Below are 12,520 nucleotides of genomic sequence, written 5' to 3'. Positions count from 1 at the left end.
CTGTACTGAGCTGTACCTGAGGTGTTAAAATCAGGTCTTCTGAAATCTTTTGTGAACCTGCACCTTCCCGTGGGCTTCTGTGGTGACTTTCCAATTTCTCCCTTAAATGTGGTTGCTTTAGAATGTCTTCAAGATGTGGCTCTCACAAGGGAAAAAAGAGAAAAATTAAGAGAGAAGGAAAAGGCGTCAGTTCTTTAAATCCTCCGAAAGTCACTTCAGTGAGAAGGAGAGGAACTTGCATCAATGCTGAGGGAAATGCAACAACAGTGGTCACCCCCTCTCTTTCTGCACCTCCATGATCAGAAGTGGTAATCTGAGGTCAGAGCACAGAGCCCCAATATTTTAAGGTCAGGGTCCTTTTTGCCCACCCTCCCTGTGGTAGCTATTTGCAAGCTGCTCCAGAAACATATGCATGATTGCCTGCCATGGTTTTAGGGGTGGGAGGTGGTGGCTGCCACTGTGCTAAGGGCTGAAATTGGCCAAAATTAATCATAATTTATCATCCAAGGCTTCCCCTGGATGTTGCAAGCCTTCATGGCTCCTAGTTCCAAAATGGTTACATGATTCATTCTGCCAGTGCAATTGTTACCTAGCCTGGGAGTCAGATTCCTGGTGTTGACTAAGCTGCCATCTTCCCAGAATCCTCTCTCATTTTTTAACCTTGAATCCACTGGAGACTTTTTTTTTTTTAAATAAACATTTAAAAAGATAATATAGTCTTCGTTTTATTGTGTTGGCCATTTGAAGCACCCTTGAATAAGCGTGAATCTTTATGTTTAAAATGAGACTTCTTCCTTTCGTCATTTTGAAATTAAGAAATTAGTTATTTATTCAAAACAAATATAAGATCTTAAACAGTTATATTTTTATATAAGAAATCAAGTCTTTTGGTGAATTTAAATGATTTCTAAGGTGAGAATTTTGGTTTCTTGCCTTTTTCTTTATTTCAGTGCTTTCCTTTTTTTTTTTTTTTTTTTTTCTACTTCTTACTCTCATGTCTTTGCGCTGGTGCAGTGATTTTAAGAGCACTGATTCCTGGCACATACTGGTAAAGTCTTTAAACTCAGGATATTCAAGGTAAATTGTTAATAGTACCACATTTTGTTGACTCTACAATGCTTATGTTTGTAAGGTACACTGTTATTTTATATACCATTAAGATAGAGGAAAATACTGCCAATCATCATTAAAAGATGCATTCCAGTATCATAAATGTTAATATAGGTAAAGGATGTACTGGCTAAGTGCATTGACTCATGCCAGTAATCCCAGTGCTTTGGGAGGCCAAGGCAGGAGTATTGCTTTGAGGCCAGGAGTTCAAGACCAGTCTGGGAAACATAACAAGACTCCATCTCTACAAGAAGTATTTAAAAATTAGCCAGATGTGGTGGTGTGCACCTGTAGTCCCAGCCACTTCGGAGGCAGAGGTGGGAAGATCTCTTGAGCCAGGAATTAAAGGCTACAGTGAGCGAGGACCTTATTCACTGCTGCACTCCAGCCTAGGCAACAGAACAAGACCCTGTCTGTAAAAAAACAAAACAAAACAAAAAACAAAAAAAAAAGAAAAGGGTATACTTTAGAATCTTTGAAATATAATACATGTATGGAAAGTATGCTCTCATCATTCCACCATTTTGAGCATTTTTCATATTCAGAAGCCAATCAAATTTGATTTTCACCTTGTTTTCATTAGTTCCCTCTTACATTGGTTAAGTCCAGTAAACATCTTTAGTGCCTAATATATAGTAGCTATTCTTGTAACAGTAGCCGACATTTATATAGATTTTACCATGTGGTAGGCACTATTTTGAGTGCTTTATGTATTTCAAGTAACTAAATTTTATAATATCCTTATGAGGTGAGTACTGTTATTATCCCCATTTTAGCAAGGAGGAAACTGAGGAAGAGAGAAGTGAAGTGACTTGGCCAAGGTCATACAGCTAGTTGGTGGTAGAGCTGGGGTTTGAATGTAGATCCTCTGACTGTAGAGACCATGCTGTTAGCAGTATTCCTAAGGACATAAAAATGAATAAAATATTGACCTTTCCCTCACATATCTTACCAGGCAGTATTTGAAGGTGTGTTGATAGATTTACATGAAATTATTAAGTTATCCTTCTGATAATTAATTTTTCTTTGTATTTTTAGGACATTCAGTCAGAAGAAGGCTGCTATTGAAAGAGAGTATGCACAGGTAAGCTTGGAATTGGAGGTCCCATTCTAGGTATACTTATTTTCCGTGGCTTAAGGACAGAAATGGTTGTTGGAGACAAGCCATAGTATCCCTATGCCCTCCTTTTCTTGTTATTTCTTTCTTGTTTTTTTTTTTTTCTGAGATGGAGTCTCGCTCTGTCGCCAGGCTAGAGTGCAGTGGCGCGATATTGGCTCACTGCAACCTCCACCTCGCAGGTTCAAGCAATTCTCCTGCCTCGGCCTCCTGAGTAGCTGGGACTACAGGCATGTGCCACCACGCCCAGCTAATTTTTGTATTTTTAGTAGAGACGGGGTTTCACCATGTTGGCCAGAACAGTCTCAATCTCTTGGCCTCGTGATCCGCCCGTCTTGGCCTCCCAAAGTGTTGGGATTATAGGCATGAGCCACTGTGCCCAGCCCTTTTCTTGTTACTTCTCTCTCACTTTGATCCCCAACTTTGCTCTGTTTGAATCGTTATAAAGAAGGTTGTAAACCTGGAGGAGGTATTATTTATAATATTTGTAAAGTATTTACAAGTATGAATAATGATACTTTTTACAAGTATGTTGATTTATTCTTCTTTATATGCCCCATTCTCTGCAGTTTATGGAAGGTTAATTTTTCATCAGGCATTTGGTTCTCATTATGACTGTGTTGATAAAGAGTAATAATGCTTTCAGTGGATGACATGGAGCTTTTCCTAGGAAAATTGAAGCATTTCCTTCTTTAATTTTACTTAGACCTTTAGTGCAGTCCAGATTACTAAATGTGACAAGAAAAAATTATGTTGATATATCATTTTGTGGTTGTGTAAGAATTAATAACTACTCTTTCATGTACAAAGATAATTTAATACAATTTGGAAATTTTGACCCTTTAAACAATTACTTTATCTGTGGGGTAGTATTCTAAAATTGTTACTTACTTCTGCAAATTGTAAAAGTTGTCTTTGTAGCAAAAATTTTAAAATATGGGAGATTGTTAGAAGGAAAAATTAACATAGAGTAAATTTTCTACATGGTAACCACTATTGCTGCTACTATTGTTATTCTCATTATAAATAATGAGAGATTGGGGCATGACTCTTTTAGGCTTTGTCAGATTTTTTAATAAAATTCTAATTTCATTATAGTTAATTTGGTAGCTGTCTGCCTTTATTTTTGATTTGATAATCTTAGAAGAAAATCACCTATTCCTTGAAAGCTAGACAGAACTAATTAGTTCATTGGTTCAATCAGTAGTTGTTGAGTGCTTATTATGTATCAAGTGCTTTACATAGTGAATAGCATCAGTTTTAATATTTCTGTTGAATGCTTTTTCTTTCTTTCTTTATTTTTTTTTTGAGATGGAGTCACTCTTTCGTTCAGGCTGGAGTGCAGTGCCGCGATCTCGGCTCACTGCAACTTCTGCCTCCCGGGTTCAAGCGATTCTCCTGCCTCAGCCTCCTGAGTAGCTGAGATTACAGGCACACATCACCACGCCCAGCTAATTTTTTTGTATTTTTAGTAGAGACGGGGTTTTACCATGTTGGCCAGGATGGTCTCAATCTCTTGACTGTGTGATCCGCCTGCCTCGGCCTCCCAAAGTGCTGGGATTACAGGCATGAGCCACTGCACCCAGCCGATTTTTGTATTTTTAATAGAGACGGGGTTTTGCCATGTTGGCCAGGCTGGTCTCGAACTCCTGACCTCAGGTGATCCACCCACCTCGGCCTCCCAGAGTGCTGAGATTACAGGCGTGAGTCACTGCACTCAGTATTGAATGCTTTTTCTATGCCTGTATAATAAATACTAGTAATGATAGCTGACATTTATTGAATCCTTTGTACCATGCTGTGAGTATTTTATGTATGTTATCTGGTTTGATCCTCTCAAACCTGTGAAATAGCAACAGTTATGATGCCCTTTACAAATACACTCTCATACATGTAAACATACACTACATATATATTTATAAATTTGAGATGAAAGTCTATGATACGCTATTTTAGCCAAGGGCGGTGGCACATGGTTGTAATCCCAGCTACTAGGGAGGCTGAGGCAGGAGAATTGCTTGAGCCCTGGAGCTGGAGATTGCAGTGAGCTGAGATAGTGCCATTGCACTCCAGCCTAGGCGATGGGAGTGAAACCCTGTCTAAAAATAAATAAATAAAAAGAAAGAAAAAAAGTCTATGATGTACTTTAAAAATTTTAATAGAAAATCAAAACTTTTATATGATATAGTCTTCTGTAACAAGATTTAAAGTTGTTTTTTTTTTTTTTTTTCTTTTTTGAGATGGAGTCTTCTTGCTCTGTCACCCAGGAAAAACCGGAGTGCAGTGGTGCAATCTTGGCTCACTGCAACTTCCGCCTCCTGGGTTTAAGCGATTCTCCTGCCTCAGCTGGGATTACAGGTGCCTGCATCACACCTGGCTAATTTTTGTCTTTTTAGTAGAGACAGAGTTTCACCATGTTGTCCAGGCTGGTTTTGCACTCCTGACCTCAGGTGATCTGCCCACCTCAGCCTCCCAAAGTGCTGGAATTACCATACCCAGCCTCTATATCTTTAAATAATATGCTTATAACTGACTCTTTAGCAATTCTAAACATTATCACTTGATTACCTATAATAAATGAGAAACTTACTATGCCATTCCTCTCCAGCCTACTCTTTTCAATATAATCGTGGCACTATTTTAGTACCTTTGTTACTTTTGTAACTCTAAATGATATATTTAAACTTGCTCTTTCTTTTTTTGGTCAAATACATATATGCACATAGATATTTATGCTATGTATCTGTGTGTAAATATGTATGTATGCAGGTACAGTGGAATTACATTTTACAGAGTGGTCAAAGTCAAATTTACCCTTGAAAATTTTCCTTTCTTTTTTTTTTTTTTTTTGACACAGAGTCTTGCTCTATCACCCAGACTGGAATGCAGTGGTACAATCATAGCTTAGTGTAATCTTGAACTCCTGGGATCATGTGATCCTCCTGCCTCAGCTCCTGAGTGGCTGGGACTACAGATGCGTGCCACCATGCCCATCTAGTATTTTTATTTTGTAGGGAAAGGGTCTTACTTTGTTGCCCAGGCTGGTCTCGAACTCTTGGGTTCAAGTAATTCTCCTGTCTTGGCCTCTCAGAGCACTGGGAATTAGAGGCATGAGCTACCGCGCCTGGCTGAAAAATTTATTTAAATGTCTCTCACATAGAGTATAGCTGGTTTTGTTTATACAATCCTATATAATAATGTATGTAAACTATGTAAGGTATCTAATAATGCATTAAAAAATTTTTATAAAGTAATCATATGCAGAAATTAAAATGCTCCAGTGTGTCTCTGCTTGGGACAATCAAGCCCATTTATAGAGAGCCAGTTTACTGCCTGTTTTTGTTACTTATCACATTTGCCCTTTAGATGATCCTTCTCAGTTCTTACTCTTTAATGTTTTCCCAATTAATTTTCAACTCATTTCCTGAGTATATAGACACAGATATTTCTATCCTCTTTCTTTGGTTGTGTAAACATTGTTTTTACTTCTGGTCAATAGTAGAGAAACCTCTGAAATAATTAACATATTATTTCTGTAGATTTTGCCAGTATGCATTGATTATTTCAGGCTTATTTGCATTTCCTGTATGAGGGCAGGATGTGGTCAGAGAGGACAGTTGCATTATTTAAATTATTTACTTCTAGACCAGGCGCAGTGGCTCACACCTGTAATCCCAGCACTTTGGGAGGCTGAGGTGGGCGGATCACGAGGTCAGGAGTTCGAGACCAGTCTGACCAACATGGTGAAACTCTGCCTCTACTAAAAATACAAAAAAAATTAGCTGGGCGTGGTGATGGGCGCTTATAGTCCCAGCTACTCGGGAGGCTGAGGCAGGAGAATCACTTGAAACGGAAGGCGGAGGTTTCAGTGAGCCGAGATGGCACCACCGCAGTCCAGCCTGGGCAACAGAGCAAGACTGTCTCAAAAAAAAAGAAAAAAAAATTATTTATTTCTCTTACCTCTTTTGGCTTAGTGTAGAGTTAAAATTTTGGGAGATAAATTTTAAAAAGTTGAAATATAGCCTATTTGTAGTAAGATGGAGAAGTCCTTAGTACACTGATAAATTTTTGTGAACACACTCATGTAACTGTTATCCAGATTAAGATATAGAACATTACCAGCAGGCCAGGCGCAGTAGCTTATGCCTGTAATCCCAACACTTGGTGAGGCCAGAGCAGATTGATCACTTTAGACCAGGAGTCTCAGACCAGCCTGGACAACATAGTGAGACCCCATCTCTATAAAAAATAAAAAAAAATTAGCCAGGCGAGGTGGTGCATGCCTGTAGTCCTAACTACTTGGAGACTGAAGCAGGAGGATCACTTGAGTCCAGGATTTCAAGGGTGCAGTGAGCTGTGATCGCACCACTGCACTCCAGACTCAGTGACAGAGTGAGACCTTGTCTGTAAAAAAGAACAGTCCCCTATCCCCCAAGAACATTATCAGGGCCCCAGAAGCTGTTAATATTCATACCTTTCAATGGCAACCGGTACTTTTTTTTTTTTTTTAAATCAGAATAGTTGTTATTTTTTGGATTTCTGATTTTTGAACTTAAGTGGCATCATAGAATATGTACCCTTCTGTGTCTGATTTCTTTCATTCAGTATTCAGCTTTTAAGCTTCATGCATGTTGTTGCATGTAGTAGTAGTTCATTCTTCTTTACTTTATCGTGTCCACTGAATGAATATATCACGATTTATACTGATAAAGAAAATTCCTATTGTTTTTGTTTTGTATGAGTTTTGACTAGGGCTTCTAAGCAAAGGTTTTATACATGTCTTCAGGTGGACATATGAACATATCTCTCTTTGGTATATGTCTAGTAGAACTGCTGGGTCATTGGGCATGTGGTATGTTCTACTTTAGTAGATACAGCCAGTTTTCCAAAGTGACTGTACCAGTTTACATTCTCACCAGCAATGTATGAGAGTTCCAGTTGCTTCATATCTTTGCTAAAGTTTAGTATTCTCTAAAATTAAAAAGACTGACATTTTGATGAGTATATAGTAGTATCTCATTTTCTTTTTAATAAGCTTTAACAAAATTGACATATACATACAGAGAAGTGTACAGGTCATAATTATGTAGCTTCAGGAATTTTCAAAGCAAACACATCCATATAACTAGCACCCAGGTCAAGAAACACATTAACAGCATCCCAGAAATTCCTCTTGTACCCTACTTTTACTGCCCTCACTCCTACTCAAGGAATCTCCTATACTGACTTAAAAAATAGCTTTATTGTTATGTAATTGATACACAATAAGCCACACAATTTATAATTTGATAAATTTTGGCATGAATATATACCTGTGAAACTAGCATCACAAGCAGGATAATGAACACATCTGTAAGCCCCCAAAGTTTTCTTGTGTATCCTTATAATCCCTCTCTCCCTGCTGGCTTCTTCATTTAGCATTAACTATTTTGTACTTTATGTTGCTGTGTGCATCAGTATTTCATTTCTTTTTATTGCTGTGTAGTATTCCATTATATGGATATACCACAGTTTATCCATTTTCCTGTTGATGGACCTGTGAGTTATTTCTGTTTTTTTGGATATTATAAATAAAGTTGCTATAAACATTTGTGTATGGTTAAGTGGTTTCATTCCTCTTGGGTAAGTGGAGTGGAATGGCTGAATCATTTTTAACTTTTTAAATAACTGCCAAACTGTATTCCAAGGAGTTTGTTCCCACCAGCTGTATATGTGAGTTCTAGGTGCTCCACGTCCTCCTCAACAATTAGGTATAGTTAGTCTTCTTAGTTTTGATATTATGGTAGATGTGTAATAGTATTTATTGTGGTTTTAATTTGTATTTACCCAATATCTAATGATGCTAAGCATCATTTTCATGTGTTTATTTGCCATCTGTATATAGTCTGTGGTCAGATGTTTATTCAAATATTTTATTGATTTTTTAAAAAATTGCATTTTCTTAATTTTTAAAGAAACATTATTAAAGTTTTCAAACATGTGAAAGTAGAAGGAATTAGCATAACGAACTCTTTTTTTTTTTTTTTTTTTGAGACAGAGTCTCGCTCTGTTGCCCAGGCTGGAGTGCAGTGGCATGATCTTGGCTCACTGTAAGCTCCGCCTGCCAGGTTCATGCCGTTCTCCTGCCTCAGCCTCCCAAGTAGCTGGGACTACAGGTGCCCACCACCATGCCCGGCTAATTTTTTGTATTTTTAGTAGAGGTGGGGTTTCACTGTGTTAGCCAGGATGGTCTTGATCTCCTGACCTCGTGATCCACCCGCCTCAGCCTCCCAAAGTGCTGGGATTACAGGTGTGAGCCACTGCGCGGGGCCTAGCATAACAAACTCTTATTAGCTATTACCCAGCTTCTACTAGTATCAGTACATTACGAAATTTGTTTCATTTATAGCTTCCCACCTGCTATCCCTTGCTGGTTACTTTAAAAAATACTTTTGGGAGGCCAAGGTGGGTGGATCATGAGGTCAGGAGATTGAGACCATCTTGGCTAACACGGTGAAACCCTGTCTCTACTAAAAATACAAAAAACTAGCCGGGTGCGGTGGTGGGCGCCTGTAGTCCCAGCTACTCGGGAGGCTGAGGCAGGAGAATGGCGTGAACCCAGGAGGTGGAGCTTGCAGTGAGCCGAGATTGCGCCACTGCACTCCAGCCTGGGCGACAGAGCGAGACTCCATCTCAAAAAAAAAAAAAAAAAAAGAAAAAATGTTATGTATACTTTTAATTTACATACCATTAATGATTCATCTATCTTAAGTATATAATTAAGTGATTTTTAGCAAACGTACAGTTATGCCATAATCAGCACAATTCAGTTTTAGAACATTGCCATTATTCCAGTTCATTTCCTGTGCCTGTTTGAAGCCGGTCTCTACTTTTATCCTGAGCCCAAGGTAACCATCAGCTTTATGTCCTATAAAATTGCCTCTTCTGGACATACCATACAAATGTAATCATATGGTATGTCTCCTTCCTTGTCTGTCTTCTTTCACTTAGCAGATTTTTTTGAGGTTCTTACATGTTTTACCATGCATCATTAATTTATTCCTTTTTATTGGCGGCTAGTGTTTCTTGGCACGGATATATAACATTTTGTTTATCCATTCACCAACTGGTGAACATTAGATTGCTTTCCATTTTCCCATGTTTCAAATTTGGTTAGGTGTAATGCTGCCTAATAACCATATTAGTCTTTATTTAGACATGTTTTCATATTTCATATTCTAGTCTTTATTTAGACATGTTTTCATATTTCTTGGGTATGTACTAAGAGTAGAATTTTCAGGCCATTTGGTGATTTTATGTTTAACATTTTTTTGTTTGTTTTTGAGACGGGTTCTCACTCTGTTGCCCAGGCTGGAGTAAAGTGGTATGATCATGGCTCACTGCAGCCTTGACCTCCCTGGGCTCAGGTGATTCTCCTGTGTCAGGCTCCCAAGTAGCTGGGACTACAGGTGTGCACCACCATGCGTGGCTAATTTTTGTATTTTTAGTAGAGATGAGGTTTTGCCATGTTGCCCAGGCTGGTCTCGAACTCCTGGACTCAAACGATCCACCCACCTCGGCCTCCCATTGTGATGGGATTACAGGTGTGAGCCACCATACCTGGCCCCCATGTTTAACAACTTTTTCTTTGTTGATTTTATTTATTATTGTTTTTTGAGACAGTCTTGTCAGTGGTGTGATCTTGGCTTACTGCAAACTTCTGCCCCCTGGGTTCAAGAGATTCTCATGCCTCAGTCTCCTGAGTAGCTGGGATTACAGGCATGCACCACCACTCCCAGCTAATTTTTGTATTTTTAGTAGAGTTAGGTTTCGCTATGTTGGTCAGGCTGGTCTTGAACTCCTGACCTCAAGTGATACGTCCCCCTTGGCCTCCCACCATGTTTAACTTTTTAACAAATGAGCAAACTATTTTCCAAATTGACTGTATCATTTTGCATTACCCCTTTGCATTGTGTTTGCATTCTCGTTTTGCAATGCATGAAGGTTCTAGTTCTAGTAATGTCCTAGCTAATACCTGTCATTGTCTGTTGTTTCTGATTATAACAATCATAGTGGCTATAATCAATCATTATGAATGGTGCCACTGTGAGCATTCTTATATGTATCTTTTGGTGACTATATGAATGTGTTCTATTGGGTATTTACGTAAGGAATGGAATTATTGTGTCATAGGTTATGTGTTGTTCAGCTTTAGGAAATACCATGAAATGGTTTTCTAAGGTGATTATTGCAATTTACAATCCTGTGAGCAGTGAATGAGAGTTGTTATTGCTTTAAATCCTCACCTACACTTGGTTTTGTCTGTGGTTTTCGTTTTAGCCTTTCTCGTGAATATATGATGGTAAAGAATTGTGGGTTTGATTTACACTTTCCTGATGATTAATGAAGTAGAGAAACTTTTAATATCTTGACTGGGCATTTAAATATTTTGTGTTATTAAGTGCCTGTTAAAGTCTCTTCTTGGCTTTTCTCTTACTGATTTATGGTCTTTCTTTCCCTGCCTCCCTCCCTCCCCACTGTCCGTCCGTCCATCCTTGGGACAGGGCCTCACTCTGTCACCTAGGCTGGAGTGCAGTGGCATGATCCTAGTTCACTACAACCTTGAACTCCTAAGCTCAGGTGATCTTCCTACCTCAGCCTCCCAAAGTGCTGGGATTACAGGCATGAGCCATTGTGCCTGGCCAGTTTATACTATCTCTTTGTACTTTCCAAATTTGACTCCTGTGTCAGATGTATGTATTACAGATACCTCTGTAATTTCATGTGGAAATGTTTTGTTTGGTATCTTTTTATCTGTTAATGGTTTCTTTTGATGAAAACAAGTTTTAATTTTAAGGAAATATATATATATATATATATATTTTTTTTTTTTTTTGAGACGGAGTCTTGCTCTGCCGCCCAGGCTGGAGTGCAGTGGCCGGATCTCAGCTCACTGCAAGCTCCGCCTCCCAGGTTCACGCCATTCTCCTGCCTCAGCCTCCTGAGTAGCTGGGACTACAGGCGCCCGCCACCGCGCCCGGCTAGTTTCTTGTATTTTTTAGTAGAGACGGGGTTTCACCGTGTTAGCCAGGATGGTCTTGATCTCCTGACCTCGTGATCCGCCCGTCTCGGCCTTCCAAAGTGCTGGGATTACAGGCTTGAGCCACCGCGCCTGGCCTATTTTTTTCTTTTATATTCAGTGCTCTCTTTATGTCCTACTTAAGGATATATTGCTATCCTAAAGTCCCACCCTAAGTGTATTACGCAATGTTCTGGAATTTTTGTTGTTTAATATTTCACATTTAGTTCTATGGTCTTTCTGAAGTAAATTTTCATATATGGTATGGTATTGGGGTGAGGATTTCATTTTCTATATGGATATTCAGTTGAGGAATCATATTTCATGCTTGCACATATTTTATACTTGCACACATAAGTCCTTGCACATACAGAGTTTTATTCTATGATTTTATGTAGTCTTGCAAGCATATTTTATGCTTCCTCAACTGAAAATCCATATAGAAAAGTTTATTTCCCCTGACTGCACTCCAGCACTGTATTGAAGTGATATTTTGTGGCACATTAGTTAACTGTGTATGTAAGTCTGTTTCTGGACTTTTTATTCTAGTCTACTGACCTATCTTTGAAATATTTTTTTCCCAGTATGACATTAAGTACTGTGTCTTTATAACAATAAATCTTGATATCTGTTAGTTTAAGATCCTATACTATTATTGTCTTTGTATTTTCTTATACATTTTATAATCAGTTTGTTAATTTCCCCCATATGCTGCCTGATATTTTGATTGGACTTGGTTTGAATCTTTAAGTCAATTTAGGGGGAACTGACATCTTAACAATAACAAGTCTAGGGACTGTGGATATAGCAATGCTCAAAAAAGAAAAAAAAATCCTTGCATATATAGGGTTTTTATTCTTTGATTTTATGTGGTCTTCCAGTTAAATATATTAACTTCTTTCTCTTCAAAGCCACTTATATGGCATTATGGCCAACTGGAAAAGAATGACTTTTATAGAAAAAGATTGATTTTATAGAATTATTACGAGGGGTATATGTTGTTATCCTCTATGCAAAGGATTGACTGACTAAAAAGATTGAGTATTTGTGAGGTTTACAGATACAGGTGAGCCGTCCCAATAGAAAAATGTTGTGAAGGAAATTAAAGTGGGATTGATCATATGACAGCAATTTCAAAAATTTTACCTCAAGCACATGGAAAGTAAACTTGTATTACCTCTTTAGGGCAATGTTAGAAGAAAGAAAGAAAATAATATTGCAAAACCTTACTTGTA

At 38.3% G+C, this 12,520-nt stretch overlaps 1 protein-coding gene across 4 annotated transcripts in view; it reads left to right on the top strand.

The window, feature by feature from the left end:
- Positions 1-12,520, top strand: part of LOC105468711 (FCH and double SH3 domains 2) — a 339,082-nt gene that overhangs the window by 67,941 nt on the left and 258,621 nt on the right. For all 4 annotated transcript variants that reach the window (XM_011718976.2, XM_011718974.2, XM_071075241.1 and 1 more), the window contains exon 3: positions 2,149-2,194. In XM_011718976.2, the coding sequence (XP_011717278.1) occupies positions 2,149-2,194 (46 nt within the window). The remainder of the gene's footprint in view (positions 1-2,148; positions 2,195-12,520) is intronic.

Source organism: Macaca nemestrina, chromosome 12 (assembly GCF_043159975.1).
Source record: "Macaca nemestrina isolate mMacNem1 chromosome 12, mMacNem.hap1, whole genome shotgun sequence".
Taxonomy (NCBI): domain Eukaryota; kingdom Metazoa; phylum Chordata; class Mammalia; order Primates; family Cercopithecidae; genus Macaca; species Macaca nemestrina.
This window is presented reverse-complemented; position numbering and strand designations above follow the sequence as displayed.